The sequence below is a fragment of the Gastrolobium bilobum genome, unplaced genomic scaffold (genome assembly GCF_033153095.1).
Source record: "Gastrolobium bilobum isolate Gb01-03AN ecotype WA unplaced genomic scaffold, APGP_CSIRO_Gbil_v1 utg9509, whole genome shotgun sequence".
Lineage (NCBI taxonomy): Eukaryota > Viridiplantae > Streptophyta > Magnoliopsida > Fabales > Fabaceae > Gastrolobium > Gastrolobium bilobum.
Window position 1 is genome coordinate 321,990 of NW_026898720.1, and position 24,922 is coordinate 346,911.

Consider the following 24,922-nt stretch of genomic DNA (forward strand, 5'->3'; position numbering starts at 1 on the left):
AAATAAGTAGTTAAAATTCTGTTTTAATTTAATTAAAATATTCTCAAGAAACCTGTTCACGACTGATCCAACTTTAATTGAATAGATAAGTTAGTGATTGGTCATAAGTCCTCGTGGGATCGATAACTTATTCTTATCCCTTTATTACTTGTACGACCGGTGCACTTGCCGAAGTCGCAACAATAACCATCACCAATAAACCAAGATCCATCGTACCAAAGCATAAAGGAATATTAACATAAAGGTGGAGGCATACCTGTCTCCATAGCAGCGGAATAACTTCGATCTTCTCCTTTGGGGTATGCGATTTTCCTTCATCGAATAGCCTTAATCCTTATTCTTTAATATGATCTTCTCTTTATGGAATATGCGATCTTCCTCAGTCAAATAGCCCTAATCCTTATTCTTTAGTGTGTTGTCTCTCTCTTGATGGGAAAAAGAAACTAGGGTTGTTATCTGACATATTGGAGACCATAACCCTTTATAGTGTTTTCTTTATTGTTGGGCAGTAAGCTCCCATTATGTCTAGTTGGGCTAACACTGATATCCAACCATTTATCCCACACTTACTCAGGAATCTATTTTGACATCTTTATTTGATCACTTTAATTTACCCAACATATATCAAATAGCATAATATAATTATTAATACAATATGTAGCCCAAAAATATATTAGGAAATATAATTTTCTGACAATCAAAATCTCACGATATTGATTGATCATCATCAAAATCTCATGATATAGTATGGTCATCATCATATTTACTGCAATTTGGGGTGGTTTATATACACTATCTTCTTCACTGTCATGATCATCATCACTTTACCTCATATTCTTATCCCTTTTTGAGTGTTATATATCCATATATCAATATCCATAATTTTAATAGCAAAACTTTTGATTGGCATAAAAGGTTTCCCTACACATTTGTGACAGATATAGCCGTCAAAAAAATTATGTTGCAATTTCTTGAAATTTGCGATGAAAATAACATCTGTCGCAAATTACATGCTCGTCTCAATTGCCGTCGCGATTTGTGACATATTTTTTGCGATGGTCAGAATTGCGTGCCTGTCATAATTTACGATGGCGTAAATGCCATCGCAGTAGTTTTGTTTTTTGTTTTTTTTGTTGGTAAACATAGCTTGATTTTTTAGCAGTGTGTAAAGTGCAAGAATAGGTAAGCAAGATTTATTTCTAGCGAAAATTGAAGGGTTAAATTATTCTTTAGATATTTATAGTCTTTTCAAATTTTTCTATTTTAAAAATTTATATTTAGGTTCTTATTTCTTAAAAAATTTTAAAGTTACGTCTGAAGTTGCTTTTGAATCCACTATTAGCCAAAATTAATGAGTTATTTTTCGTCTTTAGAATTAATTATCACTCCAATACATGAAATTTATAGAGGCATTATCAACACATTCATGTAAAGTAATTATTTCTTAAGTTTTCTTTGTATTCTTATTTGAAAAATATTTCTTGAAGTGTCTTTTTGTTCCATACTTCCTAGCATTTGAAATTATTCCTTTAATTTCTCTTTTGATCAATTCTATCTAATTATGACTCCCACTTGAGTTAGACTTTATTCACCTTCATCCTCGTTGTCGATAAAGCCTCCGTTTACTTTGTTTAATTTGAATTTTTCAACATATCCATTTTTTTTGGATTTTCTTCAAGAATAACGTTGACAATATCGTTAAAAGACAAGTTGTTGATGAGATATGCACTTGTTATATTATTAATGATGAGTTCATCGAATGAATCACCCAAATTTTTAGGTATAGTATATACAAGCACTACATCTATCTTGTAATGTTTAACTTGAAGAAATTAAATAACGTATTCGGATTATTGTGATCCATTACGGTCGTGGGTTCATTCATTCGTAAAATTTTTCTATCAACATTAATCTCTGATAAACGTCACTTCATCTCAAAATCTTAAAACTTGAGTGAGACTTAATTAATTATTTTGTATCTCTTTGACACACCATCTCAAAAATTTTGTGATCTATTACCGTTGTGGGTTCATTCATTAATAAATTTTTCTATCAACATTAATTCTTGATAAGCGTCACTTCATACCAAAATCTTAAAGTTTGAGTGAGACTTAATTAATTATTTTGTATCTCTTTGACACACAATGTTATGCAAAAGCCCTTAAAGCTTGAAATGTAGATATGACACAAGTTCATCTTTGGTCTGTCTTCCACTGCACAAGCCAATTTTGGTCTACATTGTGTTTTTCTTAATTCCACCTGAAAGTGGAGGCGGTAATAATCGAACTCGTGATCTCTGGTCACTGAAGACCTGAAAAACATCAATTCAACCCAAAAACTTAAGTTGTAACTGTAAACACTAATATTTGTCTGTTTTCTTTTTGCTTTATTTAATTTAACATTTTTTTCCTTTACTCAAAAAGAAAAAAAAGCAACCAGCAATATCACCTAGAAGAGAGGAAGACAACGACAAGTCTTGGGTATGATGGTTAAATAATCAGGCGCCCAAACAAAAAAAATTTAATGCTTAAGCTGGAAGTGGTAGCAAGCAAATAAATAAGAATATAGAAAAGAGCTTCTGAGATCGATACCAAAATAGTTAGTCAAATGGCATCTTTGCTCAAAGGAGGGGACAGTGCATTGTGCACAGGCTGCACAACTTCAGGCTCTCGGAACAGGTATTGGGTTATAAGAAGACGCTAAAAACATCAGAGGGAGAAGGAGCGGGAAGCCAAAAAAAAAAAGCTAAGGAAAAAAACAGAAAAGATCGATCCCAGGATTCCATCCTCAGCCTCCATCAACCCCACAATCTCCTTCATGGTGTAATACCAAAAAAAACCTGATGTAAACAGAGTCCAAGCTTCTTTCAACCAAAATACCCACAAACCCCAAAAAGATAAACTTTTAAACCCAAAATAACAAAGCCATACAGTGTTGGCCACCGTCAACCAAAGTTATTCCATCGGTCACTGCCTCCAAGCACCACTGATCACCGTCGACCGTCGCTGCTCACTGTCGCCTAAAGCTCCACCAACCAAAGCCACACCATTGGTCACCGTTCATCACCACCGGCAAGCATCGTTGGTCGCTAGGCTTCGGAGCACCCTTCTACTACACAACACCATCGATCAAGATCGTGAGCTTGGAGAGGGTATGTACTGCCCAAGGATCTTACCTTTGTGTTAGTGTGTTCATACACAACTCATTATATTTTATCGTTTTTTATACCCGTGTCCTTATTCAAGTTTCAAGACACAAGCTTTATTCTCTTTTTTTTTTTTTCTTCTAAACTTATCTCTTCTTGAACCAAAAAAGGTGTAGTTATGATATGGCCATCGTTCCTATTTATTTTTTTATTAGACTAGTAGAAGTGAACTTGTCATGAAGCTTACTATTGATTGATTAGACTAGTCATCCTTTATTACATTTAAAATAAAAAAAATAAGTTAGAAATATGATCTGATGCTTTTTTTTTTTTAAATTGTGCATAAGAAGATCTTGTTGCTTTATAAAATACAGTGCACATCCCATCAGAAAGAAATTGGTCACGTCTTTCAAAATTATTTGTTTAGTTTTAATATCTTGTTAATTAATTTGGAGACTTTATATAGGCATACAGGTCTGATTAGGTAGCCTTTCCTCTTGATGTTAAAACAAATAATAAAGAAAAACAAAATAACCAAATGGTCCGTGTTGCCTTATATTTCATATTCATGTTAATAATTGGTTATCTTTTTGTATCGGGTATGTATTTATTTATTTGTTGACAAAATAGGTTTAAATATTCTGAAAATTAAAAAAAATAAAGCAAATATAATGGTTGAAACGTTATCGCCTCCTCTGTCACTTCGTTTATAGGTACTTGTTTGTTTATGATACGATATACATTATATGCGGCATTAATAAAAAATACAAAATACAAGAAAAACAAAATAAAAATATGGAAAATAAATCAATAGAGTTTTAATTTAAATCCATCCAATGACCGAGGATAATTTAATCGTGACGGTTTGTTAATTCCAATAATCTTTTGAATCATTTTAGTCGTGACGGCTTGGTGATTCAAAATTTATTATAAAATTTATAATTAAAAAATAATAACGTCAAATCTATTTTTTAAAAAGGATTAGCTGAGTCGAGACAGCTTGTTAATCTCATAATCTTTTGAATCATTTTAGCCGTGACGGCTTGGTAATTCAAAATTTATAATAAAAAATAATAATGTTAAATCTATTTTTTTTAAAAGGATTAGCTGAGTTGAGACAGCTTGTTAATCCCAATACTCTTTTGAATCATTTTAGCCGTGACGGCTTGGTGATTCAAAATTTATTAAAAAATTTATACTAATAAAAATAAGAATTATTGAAATAAATATAAATCATCAAAAGCCAAAACTTTCTAATGATTTTCTTTAAAATGAATTATTCCAAAAAATTAAATTCAATCAATACACAAACATTTTTCTACAGAATGACGTAACTTTGAGTTCTCTGTTGTACCGAGGGATATGTCGGAGCGGGACACTTCCCGTCAAGCACAAAAAATAAATTTACAAAATTAGTTTTCTTTTCTTTAATCAATTTTATTTAATTCTTAGGGTGAAATAAAATATTAAAATCTTATCAATAGTTTGCACAATTAATATAAGATAACCGTTTTTTAAACGGATGGTGGAGGGTGCTAACACCTTCCATACTCGTAATCGATTCCTGAATTCATTTTCTATTCTAAAGACCAGTTTTCTCAAACAAAAAGGATTTTTCCAATGTTTTCCCAAATAAACCTTGGTGGCGACTCCATTGTTTTTAACCTTCAATTTCCTTCGTCGTCACGTCGCGATCCGATTGCGACAGTTAGGTGAGAGCCTTTTTAATAGTTTATATTATTCTTTAACTATCCTTTTATTTATATCTCCTTTACACTTTTTATTTTACAAATTTATTTACATAGCTCAATATTGCTGCAAATAAATGAAATAAAATTGTATAATATTATTATTAAAATTTTAATATAATCTCCCCATTACTTTTTATAAAATTAGAAATATTTATTCATTTTATAAAAAATATTTTTCATTAAATTTAAAAAAAATTATGATTATTAATATCTATAAAAGAGGACAAAATGCTACTTTAAACATGTACTAAAACGTTAAAGGGAAACTTCATATTTATAGATTAAAGTTTAAAATAATCCATACAAAGCACGGGTAAACTAATTTATTTATTTTTGATACAATAATGAAAATTGAACTCATAATATAATATAAATGGAAAAAGTGTTTGTTTTTTTAAATGACACAAATTATGTCATTTTACTCTCACAAAGAGGTGAGACTCCTACCTTTATATTTTTTTGTCCACTATCTCTCCTCCTTTATCTATCTCTATTTTTCACTTAACATGACACAACTTTACATCCTTTAAAATGATACACATTTTTCCCAATATAAATTACCAAAACCCCTCCACTAGACCAATCCTAATGATTGTTATTTACTTATTTTTTTTTTGAATACGTAAACTAAATATAATTTTAATACAAAAGAAATTATATGGAGCTGGAACCAACACTCAAAACCAATAGTTCAGTCAATCTTGACTACCCATCCCTTCTTATCTTCCATTAGACCATTTTGGATGCCTGTAATCAAATCATACAACTTCTGGGTCACGGTGTCTGCTCCTGTTTTGAACTCAACCCTTCACAAACAATACCAAATTATTATTATTATTATTATTATTATTAATGTAGTACGAACACAAAGAAGCAAGAATTTGAATGCTTTTTACCTTTTATTCTTGTAAGTTACACTACCAACCTCAGAGATCCCAACAGCAGTTCCAGTGCAGAAAACCTCATCAGCTTTAAGCAATTCTTTTACTGAAATTTTGCGTTCCTTGACCTTGGCAAAATTAACGGAAAAAATTATAAGTAATTTTGCTACAGTAATAATATTAAAATTAATTATAACCAGCATCCAAATTAGGTTAATTGAGCAACAATGTAAATATTATTTTTTTTCATTTATAGAAGGCCTTGAGCGATGTTTCATGGGCCCTATATGAAAAACTCTGCGTTTGGGTGTTATAACTCCGTTTACCATGAATAATATATTTAAAGTTTTTTTTTTTCTTCTCACAATTATATGTTCAAAATGAGTAATTAATCACCTGGTAACCCAAATCACCAGCAAGTTGAATAATACTTTTCCTTGTAATTCCAGGAAGAATAGTTCCGAGTGTAGGTGCAGTTGAAATCACTTTACCCTACAAAATATATGTATCTATGAATATGTGGTTGGAAAAGTGGAACAAGTGTGCCAGATTGATCACACGCATGTTGATGGAAATTGTGATTTAAAAAAGTAACAATTAAATACTATATATCATACAACATTACCTTAACAATGAAAGCATTGCAAGTAGACACCTCCTCAACATATTTATGTTCCGCTGCGTCTAGAAATAGGACATCAGAAAATCCTTTGGCTTTTGCTTCTTTTACCACTTGGAAAACCTGCGTTGAGATGGCGACATGAACGTCAACCAAACATCATAGCTTAGATAAGAATACTTAAGTTAAAATGTCGCTCGAATTCATCATGTAATTTATTATATATGTAGCTACTTTAATACCGATATATACACTATGATGTTAATTAAATGTTTGTATTGGTGTAATACACATACTGCACTTGAATATTATTAAAAAAATTTGTGGGTATATAATACTAAATTGTCCAAAAGAAAATGGGATCCTTGTTCTTTAATCTCATGCCAATAATTGACTTCTATTATTTTATCTTGCTGATTACATAAACTTACAGGTGAATAATTGCTTATATTTTTTATTCCACCAGTCCCACCAGGAAACGCGCGAGGAAGTTTATCATCAATCAACAAGTTCAAGGCTGCAGTTCGTCCCTGTCCATATGAACAATATATGTTATAATTATGTGATTAATAATATAAAGAAAAAAACTAATTGTTAATAATATAACTGCTAAGTTTTCTCGATTTAATTATAAACCTCGTATTCTGAAACATCGGTCAATATGTTGGGCAATCAATACCTCTTTTCATCATCATATTCGTTTATTTGTTGACTTAATAAAACTAACATTCATAATTTAAATTCAATGTTGAAACCTGGAGATGGCTCACCTTGTAACCGTTGCTAGCTGGATTAGTGTATATTAAAAAGGTACATTGTGGTGCAGGCGCAACACCCATAACAGATCCACTTCCAAATAGTAAAGGCCTAACGTACAAAATTCCTTTTCCGTGAGGAGGCACCTGCAGTTCCAATAAAAAAACTTAAAACTCAAGATCAAGAAAAAAATAAAAAATAAATAAATTACAGTGTAAAAATAAAAAATCTTACTTCTGGTCTCAACCGTTAATATTCGTGCATTTGACAGTTATAATTTATTAAATTAATATCTATTAATTAATTAATACTTTTAAATGTACAGAGATATTGAAATGGGAAATAAGATTTCCTATTTTTACATCGGATTCAAAATCTCTCTCGGGGAGACATACATACCCAACGTTTATTTGCACGGACAACTTGTTTAACAGCATCTACATACTGCTCAACAGAAGGTGACACCATTAGCAGCCTCTCTGCTCCCATCTGCATGCGAAGCGCATTCTCTTCAGGTCGGAATATCTGCACCTCACCATCTTGTCTTCTGGATGCCTTCATGCCCTCAAATAATCCCTATTTCCATGCATATATCATATATGTTTACAATTTGTCAAAACATTGCCTTTAATCAAAGTCTCAAAGGTAATCAAATGATATAAAGCAATATTTAGCTTATGAGTTACTAAGGCTAAGTTATCGCTTATTTAGCTAGTGATTCTTTTTTATTAAAAATCACCTAAAAAAGGTATATATTATAACACAATAGCTATTCTTTATTTTATTTTTTTATTATATACTATGAGAATCAAAACTAGAAACTTTACGACGCCTCTCTCGCCAAATCATATTCAGTTATTTGCTACTTTTTGTTTTTAATCTCTTAATTTTACTAATTCCAAATATATATATTAATGTGTTAATATGTTATTTTAGTGACTAAACACTTCTTAATTAACAGAGAGGAAAAGTTGTATTATAATATGTTTCTTCAATTGTAATACTAATATCTTGGAGTTGCTATAGGTAACATTACAATAAATATTTGGACCGTCACAAAATATAGATATTTGAATAATTTTCATTATATATATTTTTTATATTCTGACGTTATATGTTTGCATATTAGGATCTACTAAGAGTCAAACCGGAGGGAAAAGTGACAAAACCCTTATTTAGAGTTTTAGATTAAGGAGAAGGTAGTTATCTCTTTTTTTTTTAATTTTCCGAAAGAAAAAAAACTCTTCCTTTATCTCCTCCACTCTCTTTTCACTCCTTTCCTTCCCTTCCACTAAAAAATTTACGAATACAATTTAAAAGCAATAGGTTCACCTGTCCGTAATTTAAAACAGAAGAATGGGGGCTGATCTGAATGGTTCCAAAAGGGACGAGAGCTCCATTTGAAAAGGTCCCGTCTTCATTGGATTTCATTATGTACATATAATCGGTTGGAATCACATCATATCCAAGTTTGTCCCAATCCATCTTCGCATACATCTCTTCAGTCTCCCTACAACCATATGCCACAAGTTGGGTTACTTCGGTACTATCAATTGTTACAACATGAAACATGAAAGCTAACGATATATATAAGTTAATGATATGTTTTAGTCAAGATATATGATGGAAATGGAGAAGTTTTTACATCAAAAAAATAAAATAAAAAATTATAGGAAATATTTTCTAACACGTGACATATAAAAGAGAGATGCAATGGAAAGTTTGGTGTTCCTAATTGGCAAAGCCTCAACAATAAGAATATTTTTTTGGTTATGGAAAAGCATATGGGAAAAATTCAAAATGCATGTTTACTATTCATGCAATGTTTTCTATAAAATGAATACCAATTGTTGTCGAACAAGAACCAGTTAATTGCATCCCCATTGCTGGTTGGTTCATTGGATGGGGCCATGAACCAACCGAAGGTCTGATTAAAATGCAGGGTAGAAGAGAAACTGAACTTCAAGGTTGGACGTTATTGGTCCCAACAAATTGTCACCCACATATGTGCTTATATTTATAGGTATGAAGGAACCTAAAAATTGACTCCGAACTCTAGGGATTGCAGCTCATCTGGTTATTGTTGGTGAAGTTTACCAATAACTGCCAGTCAATTGTATTCTATTCTATTTTTTTGTCTCAATCGTTCAGTTTTGTTAAAAGGCTCATCTACGCCCTGTAGTGTATCACATTAGCAACTTGAGTTTTTCAATTTTTGTTTCTTTGCTAATGAACCCATATATTATTTAGTATATCACCACCGAACCTTCCGAAATTATATTGATATTTTCTACAAATTTATTTAAATTACGTAATTATATGGTCTTGGTATTTTACAATTGGTTTCTTTGCCACGAATCCAAGTTGTATTGCCCAACCTACGGTCCAAAATCATATTAACTCTTCTTCATATTTGTTTAAATTGTTCTTTTTTTAAATTGTTGCAGTTATGTTATTCCATTTTTTTATCACTAAACTAATAGTATTTCCTAATTTATAATTTTTTTATCACAATCAGAATGGCGATGTAATGGCGAAAAATTGAAATCTATTCATGCACTGTATAGCTGGACAAAATGTGAGGTTGTACTTGAGTTTCTATAGTCCAAACTTGAAGGGGGTGGCTGCAAGTGGTTTCTATGGGAACTCCGGTGAAACAAGGTGGTATTGCACAAAATTTTGGGATTAATGTTTGTCCTCTAAAACAACATATAATTGTATTATTTTAGGTGAGAAAAAATAATACATAATGAAAATCATGATAGAGAAAGAGAGAGTTTTTTTTCGGAAAAATATAAAGACAGTTATTTTATTTAAAATTAATATTTTTATTTAATATTTAAATTTAAAAAAACCTTTCATCTTCTCTCACCATGATTTATGTTTCTCTTACCATAAAACACAGTAGTTCATTAAAATGACACAATGAGTTGCAAAAAATAAAAAAATAAAAAATATTTATCCTTTTAAAGGATTGTCAGTTTAGTTAATACTAGTGTTTTTTATTTAAAATTTAAATTAAAAAAAGAATTAGTATTTGTCGTTTTAAAGAGTATAGAGTTGTGTCATTTTAGTCAACTACTGTATTTTATAGTAAGAGAAACATAAATCATGGTGAGAGAAAAAGAAAGGTTTTTTTAATTTAAATATTAAATAAAAAAATTAATTTTAACTAAAATGACCGTCCTTAATTACATTAAAAAAAAAATTCTCTCACTTTCTCCAAAATGATTTTCATTATATATCATATTTTTCACATAAAATGATACAATTTTATGTCATTTAAAAGACAAATATTAATCCCAAAAACAAAACCATAGTGCAAAAACATTTAATAAAGTCGAAAGGCTTTCATATATACGAACACTCCTCAACAATCATCTAAAATAAAACTAAGGGAATAGGGAGTAGGAATCTTCAATTGAATGAATTTCAACAGGAAAAAATCAAGTAACAACAAGATCAAAGAGTATTCAAACTTAGTCTTGAAATAAAATGATACATCAATTCAAGCAAGATTCACAATCCGATCAATCATATAATTGTAACAAGACTTCATCATACAAAGAATAGAAATATTAAGCTAAAACACTGCTCACTAGGATTTTCAATTCATTCACACTCAAGTGTTTGAGGGTTTATGTTTCACTCATCCTTCATGAATCAATACTACCATAGGCTTGCTCATATTCTCACTCTCCACAGTCTTAAAGACCTATAAAGCAGATCAAGAGGTCTTTATTATGGTTGTAACTTGGTCTGGCTAAAAGGAAGGAAATTTTTTGGGTAAGTGGCTCTAATATTAAAGATTAGATTTGAAGAGGAATAAATAAAAATGTTTGACAAAATTGCAAACAATTATTATTATTCTTCCACTCTTACTCCTTTACTCTTTTCACTATTTCCTTTTTCTCTTTTTCAAGGCATTTTTCTTTTTCTTTGAAAGATTTCTTTTTCTTTTTCAATTTTTCTTTCACATTTGATTTTATTTTCCCTTCTCAAGTATTCTCACTCCTTTCCTTTTCCTTTTTCTTTCTAACCAACTCATTGTCATTGGCTTTTGCCCTTTTTCACATGTATTTTCCCATGTAACAACATCTAAAATATAACAATTAATATCCATTCCTCAATGCAAGTCTGAAATTCAATCTAAATTAAGGCAAGGATGTGTATGGAAAGTGACTATTCATATACAGGTTTTCAAAGAATAAATAGGCCTAGGCTCAAAGGGGCTCAAACAAAGGTATAACATACATAAGTGTTGGCTATTTGTGTAACACCCCGTGTATACTCGGAATATTAACATTACATCGTATTAAGCAGTGCTTAATTAAAAATGCGGAATATTCTTTTTCTTTTCAATTATGACGTCATTATCAATTACCAACTAGATTACTTAATCAATTTCATAAAATAATGCCTGTATATAAATTGCAATAAGACATCTACTGAAATACCTCAATATATAAATAAAGTGTGTATCTAAATCACAGTATTACATCTCGTAATCCGGACAATATCCTGATACATTAATACAACTCCAAAAGACTCAAGACGTAATCAAGACATAACAATACTATGTGTCATGGACAATCCCCATGCTCACCAAATAAACATAGTAAACAACCAGTCTCAACATAAAACTCCATAAACATAAACTGAATCTATAAGCATACAAGCAGCATGCAAATCCAGCATCCAATCATGGCAGCATAATATAACAGCAATCTAACTCAGCTCCGGCCTCCTGCCGTCTGAGGTCTCAACATTACCTGACCCTGAAATAAGTATTCCCCAAACGTGGGGTGAGATCTCTAAACAAGAAATTTCAGTAAGACAAGGGGTCCTCAAGGATCTTCCATCCTAAGCTCACTTATATGTGCAATATAAGTTCTAAAAGCATTTATATCATTATCAGTTCCAAAACTATGTAGTGCAACAGATATCTATGGCATGTGTGTAATCACCATCTACTGGCCAGAGAAATGTAGGAATACGTCTATTCCCTACATGTAGTACAAGGAACACCGCTTGCACCTCACCCACAGCCTCACCATTTTGTATGTTCTACATACTCAGGCTTACCGTATAAGTGGAACACCTCCATGAATATCAACAAGGCACTAACATACAATAGCTCAACAGCATTTCCAAAACATCAAAAGCATGTAACAAATCATGCATATACCATACCCCATGGGACATGGTGGAACCACAACATGGCTAAACCGAGGACACGAAAGCTTACCTCTAAGCTAGCTATCCAATGCCACAAGCTCAAAGTCCAATCACAGCAGATCACAATCTGATATGGACCAAATATAAATTAATAAACATGTACCACATGCATACAAATTAAAGACAACGCCTTCTCATTACGTTTTATGTCTTAAAGCTTCTAACAAAGCCACAAGCCCTTAATCACATGATTCTGGCTTAGTCCATTAATCACAGAAGTTCAACTTCATCAATCTAGGGTCCACAAACCCCCAATAGCCTACTGTACACACAACACAGCTACTGTTCTGCGAAATCCCAGAATATCCGGATATTCCTCGGGACCATATCCGGATATGCAATATCCGGATATCTCACTGTCCATATCCGGATATGCAATATCCGGATATACAAATTCACATATCCGGATATTCAATAACCAGATATCCCAAAACTCCATATCCGGATATCACATATCCGGATATCACATATCCGGATATCATATCCGGATATCCAATATTCGGATATTCCACGGGAAGATATCCGGATATTTCACGACAGAATGCAGTTTCTGCATTTCGTGAAGATATCCTTCAAGGTTGGGTTTTTACCGATTTTAAACACTTAAACATGCATTTCTAGGTGTTTTAAGTCTTACCCAACAACAAGTTATCATCTTTTAACCTTAACATGCATCAAGCCTCCATTTTTAAGCATAAAACTCAAGATCAAAGGGTGGTACAACATACCAAGGCTCAAAACTCAGAATGGAGATGCTCTTGGAGCTCAACACAGCCCCTCAAGTCTGACTCAAGGATGTGCACGAAAATGACACCATCAAGAATAGGTTTTTCTTCACAAAGGTGACACTTTGAATATCAAAATGTCAAGAATGAGACTCTCACCCTTCAAACACCAAACTCAGCAGTTCAAACCCCCTCACACAGGTTCTTTAACTCAGAAAAAGGCCAACAATGCAGTCTCAAGGCCAACCCTCACCCTCACCCTCACCAAGTGTTTAAATGGAAGAACAAGCATCAAAGGTGATTACTTGATCAAGAAATGGAGAAGGAAGCCTAAGAACACTATTTTTGGTTAGCCTCCAAGAAAAGCCACGCAGCAAATCAGTTTTCTAGGGCTTTGTGCCCTTACAAAGGGTATATATAGCCAAAACTCATTAAAACGCACAGTATTAACTTTAATTGATACGCTTAGCATTTTAATCCAAAACTTTGGATTCTGAAACTACACATTTTTCCAAGAATTAACATATTTTTATTATATTTTTCTGAGCACCTTTCTGGTACGCGCTTTTCAAAGCCAGTACCGGTTTCTAGCACTAGTTCTCATTATTTGGACTTGAAACTCATTTTACAAGTCCTACATATTATTCTAGTAATTATCATGCACTTAATTTAATTTTCCGGGATACTTTTTCGGTACGCAATTATACCAACTAGCAGAACCAGTATCTGCACTTTTCTTCCAAAAAGCGACTTTCAACATTCTTAATCACTTACCATAATTATTAAAGCCTCTTAATAATTATTAGGGTCAATTATGGAATCATTTTCTAATTTTGCATAATTAGTTAATTAAATACCTTAATTAACGGTGCGAGTTCTTACAATTTGGCCATCTAGCTAATAGAAAGAACATGCCTCTATCATCTTAATAATATAAATCATGGATCATCTCCAGCAAGAAACAAAGCAAGTTCTAGAGTATCTCATACAATGAAGTGCACATTGGAATTTTTTCTGTATAGGCTCAAAATCTCACGGCTATGGGTGTACATTTAACTTCCTAATCTTCATCCAAATCAGTCTCATTACTTTTCTAAAAATCAGATGAATCATGAAAATTACTTAAAATCAATGCATGTTATCAAAAAATTATGAAGTGCATCATTATACTCTTGATCAAATTCCCTGCCAATCATCCATTAATTTGCACTGAGTAAGAAAAAAATCTAAATTTTTTCACAAAAACAATGGATTGAGGGTTTTCAAAACTCTAACTAACTAAAAAACAAAAAAATCAAATTCAAAAGAAATTATGCAAGAAAAAAAATAAAATAAATAAATAAAAAAATAAAAAATAAAAAAGTTGAGATATTTCCCTGTTCTAGCCGGATATTCTGTGTATAACCATGAAATCCTTCCGACCAAGTACAGTAGTTCCTGATGAATCGCGTGTTTTCCATTCCCAGATTTAAATGTTGTTGTCCCCAATAATTGATTTAAATCTAAAAGGAAAATCACAAAGAAATAAGGAAACTAGTCACTCTCTGAAACAACATAAAACAACTTATATCATCAGTCGTTAAAGCGAAAGTGAAATAAAATACTTTAGGGTTATCTCAATACCCTATCAAAATAGAACTACTGAAAGTATAAAACTAAAATGAAAACCTAAAAGAAGATAAAGAAAATGCATAAATAAAATAAAAGTGAGACTATGGTCTAGTCAGTCCTCCTGTTCCTCGTCCTCCTCAAAAGTCTATCTCATAGCTGCATGATTTGCAACTCTCAATACCTGAAAAACTTTGAACCCACAAATTCATCCATTAGTCTCACTACCTAATCTTTTTGTATTTTTCTTAATTGAACAAAAAAGGAAAATTTAATCAAAACTAAAAATAGTAAAATGGTGGGTTGCCTCCCCCTAGCGCTTGTTTTACGTTACGAGCCTGACGTACCTGACTTATGATCATGGTGGTTCAAAGCATGAAATTGGTGATGAACAAGGTCCATCATTCATAAATTGTGTCCTCCTATAGTGCTTTTCTGCATATGGATGAGGTAAAGTAGTCTCAGGAACTTTGAACTTGACTTTTACAACTTGGTGAAAAGGACCTAGAACGCGGACAAGTTGAAGACATATTATAGTTAGGAAACTGAGATTGAGGATCCAGCCTAAGCTTGTAAGCTTGGGCTCGGCCCTCGACCTCGGTTAGGAGTTTTTACTTTTATTTAATTTTGAAGTCAAATTAGGTATTTTTTTTTTCATTGGGACATAACTATAAGTCCTTTACTATAACGCAACCACTTATTTAAAGATATCACTTTTCAATAAAGGAGGAATTGTTTAGTAAATATTTACGACTTTGAATTATCTTGGAACAAAGACTTTGGCGAAATAAATCAAGTCCACAAAATGAAAAGCCATGGCATTCGAAGCTGGGTTGAAGCATTAGCAATAAATGGGGGTCCACAAACCGCCTCGCTACCCACAGCTTCGGTTGCGCAAGCTGGGTTGAAATAAATCAAAGACGGAAGGGGAAACTTAAAGTCGACACCATAAACATAAGGTGAAGGCAAAATAAGTAGGGCTCGAATTGAGAAAACAAGATGCAAAAATCATCTTCATGCACTTAAAACTTCGACAGAAAGAAGCCAAGTTAAAATAACTTAGTAAAAATAAAAGAAGCATGAGAAAATTCAAACCAAAATGGCCATTTCAAAATAAAGGATCAGGAACAAACTCGATAATGTACTTTAGACATCAAAAAAAGGGCCCAAAGGCCCCCAAATAATAATAAAAAGAAAAAGCATAAACAAAGTTAGCATCCTGACCCTTCATTTTGCTAGGGTGCATCTTGCTCAAGGATAACGGCGTCCATGACCGCAGTAAGATCTGGGGTTTGTCTCCCTTTCCCTTGTCATCTTCTTCTTCGCCTTCAGCCTTTGTAGGAAGAGCCTCAGCGGGAGGAGCAATTATGACCCCATACTCAAAGTAGCTTCGGACATGCAGTCAGTCATTCTTTATATCCGGGTTGAGGACCATCGCTTTATCAATGTTGTTAGTAAAAGAATCCTCAACCACTTTTGCAAATTGAGCAAAGAAAGCGTCATATTCAGCTCAGAGTTGTTTTAGCTCAATTTCCTTCCGCACCCGGGTATCATTCTCCTCTTTCAGAGTCTTTTCTGCCGAGGCATGCCTCGCCTTGTCAGTCTGCACCGTTTCGGACAATAACTTCAAGTCCAGCCTTGTTCAAATCATTCTCCATGCATGTTGGTGTAACCGGCATCATATTCATCCTTCTCCTGCTTAAGTACCTCCGCTTCAAGGCGGGGGGAAACGTTGTTTGAAAAAAAATTCATAGTTGTTGTGAAGAACTTAAGAAGGACTTAACTAAAAAGTGAGCCTTCACAGTGTTAGCTTCAATTTGATGAAACTCTTTGAGAGGGGCGCAAGAAAGAAGTTTGTGATCAGAAAAGGGCTTGAAGAGAACGGATAACATGACGAAGGTTGTCTGAGACCCCAGTATCCCAAAGCTTCCCTTTCTTCAAAGTCATCACACAATGATCTTAAGGAGGTGGGTTTGCCGAGGTCAGGGACATGGCTATGACCACAGGAGTAAGGGTCGCCCGGAGAAACTTGGATGGCCCGAGAGCTTTCCCCGACCTTAAGGAGCTTATGGGGCTGGACGTCACCTTACATCTCTTCTGTAACTTTGAAGCAAGATGGGTCACAACCTTTCCTATATTAAGAACATTGACATAATCCGGGCAAGCCATAGGAACTGTGAAAAAGAAGAAAACAAAAAATCAGACAAGTTGATCATAAAACAAAAAAGGGGGAGTCAGGACTCAGAACAAGCCGAAAAAGCATACCAAATTCTCGAACAAGCTCGCCACGGTTTTTTATACTAGCTGAGCCGCATCTAGGACACAATGATCCTTCACATATCTCAACAAAGCAGGAGATACGACCAGCTCCTCTGCAGTAAGGGCAAACTCGATTGTTCAGTATCGATGGGGCCTCATGTTGTTATGGTCATTAGACAAATGCAAGGGAAAGTTCCTTTCTTTTCCTTCCTTGGCAGACAAAAACCAAGGTCGACGCCCCTGACACGCTGAAACTTTAAAAATTGATCCTTGAACATTTTAAAGGAAACACTAAAAACATTAAATAGTTGCTTTGAGGTAGACCCGGGAATGTTGGTCCAACCTATCCGGTCTGCAGGCTTGGCCCCGTCCGAGAAGTGTAGACATGGAAAAAGTAGAAAAACAACTCCATTGTACATCTTAAGTCTAAGTAGGCACACAACTGCTCAAAAGATCGGACTAACACCTAGCCATTCAGATAAAGCTGGGTAGGGGCAAGGTGGAGATGGGCTAGCATGCCCATATGAAAATCATTAAAAGGAAACTAGAGCCCAATCTTCGTTATCAGGTCCCGGTATAAGAAGAAGAAGGATGGTTCAATCTCATCTTTTTTAGAGTAAGCTAGCTTATCTTCATATGGGGAAGGATATTGACACTATATGTATTGTCAGTAGCAACCTCGACTTTGTCCTCTAGATCCATAATAGAGGTAATGTTCAGCACTTCCCAAATGATCCAAGGATACTGAATCGCCAACTCATCTGTGGTTGGATCCATCGATGACCTAGAATAAGGAGAGTCAGGATCAGACCAAGCGGGAGATATATCCAAGTCAAAAGAACTGCTAGTGGACTGTAACACCCTGTGTTAACCCGATTTGTTAACATGTCATCGTATTAAGCCACGCTTAATTAAAAATGCAGAATATTCTTTTTCTTTTCAATTATGACGTCATTATCCTTACCAAGTTGAATTACTTAATTCATTTCCAAAACATTGCCTGTATGTAAATGCAAAAGACAGACATCTATATTGAATAACCTCATAACATAATTAAGATCATTAACTGAGTCTCTAATCACGACACTACAACACGTAAGCCGGACAACCCTAATAGTTTATACAACCCAAATCTAATCAACAACATAATCAAATGTGGCATGGACAATCCCCATGCTCACCAAATAAGGCAACAAGGCCCAACAGCAGTCTCAACAATAACAACATAATCATAAAGATAACATAACAACATCCAGCATAAAATCATAACAGCAGACATCTAACTCAGCTCCGGCCTCCTGCCGCTAGAGGTCTCAACCCTCGCATTACCTGAACCTGAAATATGTGCTCCAAACGTGGGGTGAGATCTCAAAAAAAAAAATCACAGTAAGACAAGGGGTCCTGTAGGATCTTCCACCCCAAGCTCACTTACATGTGCAATATAAGTTCTAAAGCAGTTTACACAATATATATAAGTTCCAAAGTCAGTGTAATGCACAGATAACCATGTCATGCGTGTCAATATAATCTACTGGTCAGAGAAATGCAGGATATACGTCTATCTCCTACAAATAGTGCAAGACGCTACTTGCATCCACCCCAGTCTCACCATTTTGTATGACGCTACATACTCAGGCTTACTGTCAAAGGGGAACAACACATGCATATTATAAGGCCCTTACACATAACAGTTCAAAAGCATTCCAATCATCAAAGCATGAAAACACATCATGCATATAAACCATTCCCCCATGGGGTATGGTGGAACCAACAATGGCTAAACCGAGGACACGAAAGCTTACCTTGCAAGTTAACTATCCACTGCCGAGAGTCCACACTAGCTCAAAGCCCAAACACAGTAGAATCACAATCTGTTTCGGACCAACAATATATCAATAATCATGCTTAACAAGCATAAGACACAAAGACAACGTCTTTCCTTTATGTTTTACGTCTTTAGGCTTCTCACAAAGCCACAAGCCCTTAATCACTTAGATTCTGACTTACATTAGTCATTACAGAAGTCCACAGTAGCCAATCATGGGTCCACAAACCCAAAATAGCATTCTGTATGAATAGTTGTTTTTCAAAAACCCAGAATATCCGGATATTTGTCGGGGGCATATCCGGATATCAATATCCGGATATTTCTCTGTCAATATCCGGATATCAATATCCGAATATTCAGAACCCCATATCCGGATATCAATATCCGGATATTTCCAACCCAATATCGGATATTTCGCAGCAAAACTCAGATTCTGCATTTTGCGAAATACCACATCCAAGGTTCCATTTTTAACACTTCAAAACGTTAAAGCCTGCATTTTTATACTCTTTTAAGTTCATATACAGATTACATACTTGTTTAACTCCTTAAATATGCCAAGACACCTCTTTTAAGCATTAAAACTCAAGATTAAGTGAAGGGACATACTCAAGGCTTTAGAACAGAAGCGAAGGCTGCTCTTGGAGCTCATCAACAGCTCCTCAAGTCTGACTTCACAAAGTGCACGAAAATGGTGATCAAAGGTTGATTTTTTGCACAAAAGATGGCTCCTTGAAGCTTAAAGTGCCATCACCAAGGTTCCCACCACTCAATAGCAAAGCCAGCACCAAAAACCTTCCCAAACAGTGGCTGAGCACTCAATAAAAGACAGCCTCACACTCTCACAACCCACCCTACCAAGTGTTTGCAAGATCAAGAGGAAGAATCAAGAGAAAGAATGAGTTTTGCTTGAGTTTTCAAGAGGAACAAGGAAGGTGACAAGGTGGAGGCACCCCACTTCAGAAATTTCACGTAGAAAATCTGAGCATGCCTAGAGTTAAGTGCCTAAACTTATATTCATAGCCGGTTAAAGCTTAATCACACTGTATTAGCGCTAATTGTTACACTTAGCATTTTAATCCCAAATTTAGGAATCAGAACCTACTCATTTTTCTAATATTTATCATATTTTTATTTTATTTTTCGCAGCACCTTTCCGATACGCACTTTTTCATAGCCAGTATCAGTTCTGGCACCAGTTCTCATTATTTTGGCTTGAAACTTGTTTTACAAGTCCTACATATTATTCTAGGAATATTCATGCACTTATTATAATTTTCCGGGATACTTCATCGGTACGCATTTATACCGAGTAGCAGAACCGGTATCTGCTCTTTTCGTCAAAAAAGCGACTTTCAGCAATCTTAATCACTTACCATAATTATTTAAGCCTTCTCATAATTATTAGGGTCAATTATAGAATTATTTCCTAATTCTCATATTTATATAATTAATTTCCTTAATTAACGGTGCAGGTTTTTACATTAACGAGATTGAAGACTCGTACAAAATTTCAATAGGATGGGAAGCTTCCCCCAAGGAACCCGGATTGGGCGCGATGGAGGAAAAAAGATGGCTACACTTAGCAAGTGTCAACTAAATGAGAGAATCAAAGGCGCACTCAGCTAACGTAGAACTTCAGCCATAATAAGGGCAGGTTGAAGACTCAGACACCCTCTCCTGTTTGACAGGGTAGGATCGAATCGGTGACGATGGTGAAACTCTTTTGATAGGTCGTTCCAAAGAATAAGTCGCTTTGGAAGATGGGGTGACCTCCTAAATGAGGGACGCTAGATGAGACAATGGACTTGAAACGCACTACCCCAGAAGAAGTAACACGCCTAAGAACAACAAGGCGAAGGCACGCAGATTCTCCATCAATACAGGCTGCGAATCTTGTCGCAAGGAAAGGGGAGCTCGAACTCGACTAACTTGATGAGGCACAGACTTTTTTCCTACTTCATCTCCTATGGTTTTTGCAAATGAGCATTGTGTTTCTTCTCCTCGGTCCGATCTATGTTAAAAATTCAAAACTTGGCCCTTGAGGGTAGCCTACTTCTTTAACATCGTCACCACGGCCACGACCTCGCATATGCAAAGCACCATATGGGCTACTCGAACCTCTCCCACTCAAATGTTTCCTATTCATTCTTAGAAATGTAGAAGTGTTTGGAAAATGTTTATTGGGAAGAGATTACAAGAATTATTATCGAAACAACTACTCAGACAAACTAAAATTACCCAGCAAATTCGAGATGCCTAACTGGCTTTGAAAACACCAAATTGCCAAAAAATGCAAAGATACCAGCCTTCCCAGAAAATGTGAATACAACAACAGAAACGCAAGCACCAAGAATAATGCAAAAAACTAAAAAAGAAAGAAAGGGAAAATGTCTAAAGGGATACCTATTGGAAATCGAATGTGAGAATAATGTTAAGCTGCATGAATGGTGAAGAAGAAACAAGTTTGTCTCCTAAGTTAGAAAGCCCCAAAGAAGATGAAAACTCGAAACATATAAAAGAAGTGATGTTGGAAGAAATATAGAAGAGAAAACAAATGTGAGGGAAATATATAACAAAGAAATTGGAAGTTGGAGCGAATAAGACACCAAAATGAACGTATAAGGGTCTTTTGGTGCGAATTTGAAGCAACAGGGAAAAAAATTATATCACAAAGGGCAAAACAGTTATGACATAGACCTTTGCAGCATGCGATGATGGTGTACAAAGTGCGAAGTCAGCATGCCATGATGGTGTACAAAGTGCGAAGTTAGCATGCGCCCCCTAATGCACATCCAACCAATCAAATTAAGACAAGTGTAAAGGTGTAACTGTTGGATGGGCTTTGGAAGGGCAAAAGGCTCCCGCCCAGCTCTACTTCTATAATCTGACCTGGAACACGAGCTAATATGAACGCCAGAAACCCAGAAAAGCAGGGTAAGACCCTGAACAAGGCGATCTAAAGAAAGATCAATCAAACCCAGTTGGGACCTCGACCAAAAAGGTGGAGGGAACCCAACACGAAAAACCAAGAATAGAAGATTTAAGAGTTAAGGTAGAACTTGAACCAAGTGATACAAATGAGAAGTTTCTCAGCACGAGCTAGGATCTGACTGGGTCTTGGAGGAATGAAATTTGGCAAACCTGACCTTGGACACGGTTGAGGTATTGACCAGAAAGCTTGACTTGTCTAATCAAGTATGACAGGTCCCAACCCGGAATAGGAACGCCAAGAGAAAGGTAACTTTGGGATCACTAGCCTGGCACCAGCTACAGCCCGAACACCCAAGCTATCGGTTTGGGGGAAACTATTATTGGCCTAACTTAAGGTCTGATATTCTAGAGGGCTCAATAAAGGCAAACAACTAAGAGAGAAATAAGGAAAGATTCCTAAAGGATATCAATCCTACCGTATCTTCAATGAATCAAGCATCGGACCCCAAAAATACACAAAAGGTCAAAAATCTCATTAGTCACAAGTAAACTCTATAAATAAGAAGTAAAGCCTACATATATGCATTTTTGCTCTCTCTATTAGTTGTCACTGTGCACATACCCCATGTCATGGCTATGTTTCTCCATTATTATGCACAATGATCCGCTACTCTAAGGGACTATCTCTCCCATAGATACCTAAGAAAAGGCATACAAATCCAATAGTAATTCACCAGTTTTTGACTGGACAACTCGATACCCTTAGGATCGAACAAATACCTACCTCATAATTATGAAGAAGATTCTACAAGGAGGTGAAGGGTTTCACCTCTCTTATATGAAGAAATATAAAACCCTTTGGAAGGGTTAACCTAATCTTATAACCTAAGCTTAGAGACCTTGTGCCAGAATCCTATGAAGAGAAGATTAAGTATGTGAAGAAGAATTTTGTAACCATCATTGTTGGTGAAGCTTGAGGTAGTGTTTGGTTGAAGGTTTATTTTAGGATTGATGGGAAAGTGTAGGTGGATATTGGAAAATGCCACGTTTGGTTCAGGTTTTTTCAAGAAATACCAGACAAATAGGATAGATGGGAAAATGACTTTTGTGTTGATTTTTGGATGAAATTCACTGTTACAGAATACCACTTGAGATGTGGTATTTTGAGATAACTGGAGAAGTGAAAAAACAGGTGCAAAGTTTCTCCCGAACATAGATTTTGCATATTTAAATAAATTTCCCTGGTAATATTTGGGTCAACCAAACAACTTTTTTTACATTTTCCTATCAAACTCATTTTCCAACCACTTTCCTATCAATTATATTTCCCTAGTAAATTTTTTTTTTTCTCGAACCAAACACTACCTGAGTGTACCTCTATGACTAGGGAAGTTTGAATCTTTGTAATCCTACGATTCATAGTGGAAGATTTTCTCGTAATAAAATTTTTTCTATTTTTTTTCTCTACATTAAGAGGGTTTTCACATTAAAATTTATTGTGCTTTTTTTTTTACATCTCCGATTTTATGCATTTTTGTTTTTTTGCATTTGGCCGACCTAATGATTTTATGCCAAGCTTTACTGCTCGACTTAACGGACTGTGACTTCTTTTGCGTTGATCGAGGTACCCTGTCCCAAGAGTTATAACGCAAGTTTACAATAATGAAGACAACTATTTTCAAAACGTTTATTGATGTAAAGACTGGTTTAAAAAAAAGTTGTGCGAACCCAATTAAAATCATGAAGATTAAAATTTTCAATTTAACTATTAATAAAACACGAAAAAATATTTTTGCAGTTATTATAATAAGTTATCTGCATTTATTTTTAAAATAATGTCGTTTTAAGATTAAAATATTAAAAAATTATAATTATAAAAAGTATAATAATTCTGAAATAAATTAAAATTACAAAAACACTATAATTTCTGTCCCAAAACAACATTATATTAAAGTTACTACAGATAATTTATGTGGTTCAAATTATTCTAATTTCACACCCGTACTGAATCATGTACGCCTTTTGTTTGTATTCTCTTTCTAATCAATCGATCTTTTCTCTCCTCTCTCAACTATTATTTGGTTAATCTGGTTCGAAACATTATAATTAAGTAACGATTCTCTCAAAATCAGTTTCTTTATTTTTAGGCTCGAATTAAGACATATATTTAAAAGAAACTAGTTTCTTATCACTTTGACCATTAATAGTTGGTAACCTACTTACTTTTTTCAGCAGCTTTTGTTTTCTATATTTCGTAACATCTATTTTTAATAACGAGAAAAGGTTGTCCACCCAATAGGCCATGCTTCTCTATTTTTGTTATTACATTTTTCAACGAATCCAGAGAACCAGAGAAAGAAGAGGCTACCCGCTATTTGTATTATCATCACTTCTGTTTATGGTGGAATTTGCACCATTATATATTCTCCTACAATAACGTTGAAGGCTTTAACTATTTATCCTTCACTATGATCCATTATCCAAGATACAAGCAAGCAACAATGAGATCCTTATACCTATTGCTCTTAACCATTTTCTCCATGTGTTGCATTTCCTTAGCACATTACTCCCCTCAAGACTTCCTTGACCCGCACAATGAGGCTCGCGCAGAGGTTGGTGTTGGTCCACTCTCATGGAACGACACACTTGAAGCTTATGCTCAGAACTATGCCAACTCGAGGATCCAAGACTGCAATCTGGTGCACTCCTACGGGCCTTATGGGGAGAACGTGGCGGAGGTTTACGGCGAAATGACGGCTACAGATGCCGTGAAGTTGTGGGTGGCGGAGAAGCCCAATTATGATCATAACTCCAACTCATGTGTTAATGGTGCATGCTTGCATTATACTCAGGTCATTTGGCGCGATACGGTTCATCTTGGGTGTGCAAGAGCAGTGTGTAACAATGGGTGGATTTTTGTTATTTGCAGCTATGACCCACCAGGCAATATTGAAGGCCAACGACCTTTATAGTTTTTGTGTTTTCTTGTTTTTTCTTTTGTATTTTATGTCGTGTGAAGGAGAACCTGGATTGTGCAAGTAATCTTGTCCTATAGGTGATTGAGTGCAGATTACTGTGTTATATATGTAGTATGATATATTGATATTAGCATTATAAAGAAAACTCGTTATATGGGTTTTATATTAGTGCGATTAATTTGATGGAATCTTGTATATAT

The 24,922-nt window shown here is 34.6% G+C and overlaps 2 protein-coding genes across 3 annotated transcripts; one reads left to right on the forward strand and one right to left on the reverse strand.

Moving 5' to 3' along the window:
• Window positions 1-5,587: 5,587 nt before the first annotated feature.
• Window positions 5,588-9,064, reverse strand: LOC133283561 (branched-chain-amino-acid aminotransferase 2, chloroplastic-like). 2 transcript variants are annotated; one of them, XM_061480438.1, is made up of 9 exons: window positions 9,018-9,064; window positions 8,485-8,662; window positions 7,552-7,728; window positions 7,167-7,298; window positions 6,828-6,926; window positions 6,403-6,519; window positions 6,174-6,269; window positions 5,793-5,905; window positions 5,588-5,702 (listed from the first exon to the last, which is right to left on the reverse strand). In XM_061480438.1, the coding sequence occupies exons 1-9, from the start codon at window positions 9,062-9,064 to the stop codon at window positions 5,588-5,590; spliced, it is 1,074 nt and encodes a 357-aa protein (XP_061336422.1). The 2 variants fall into 2 exon arrangements, with proteins under 2 accessions (XP_061336422.1, XP_061336423.1); XM_061480439.1 differs by lacking the exon at window positions 9,018-9,064 and having other exon boundaries at window positions 7,152-7,298; window positions 8,485-8,655.
• A 15,181-nt stretch (window positions 9,065-24,245) lies between these two features.
• LOC133283568 (basic form of pathogenesis-related protein 1-like) lies at window positions 24,246-24,716 on the forward strand. Its single transcript, XM_061480445.1, has one exon. It carries the CDS (start codon window positions 24,246-24,248, stop codon window positions 24,714-24,716), a length of 471 nt encoding a protein of 156 aa, XP_061336429.1.
• Window positions 24,717-24,922: the final 206 nt, after the last annotated feature.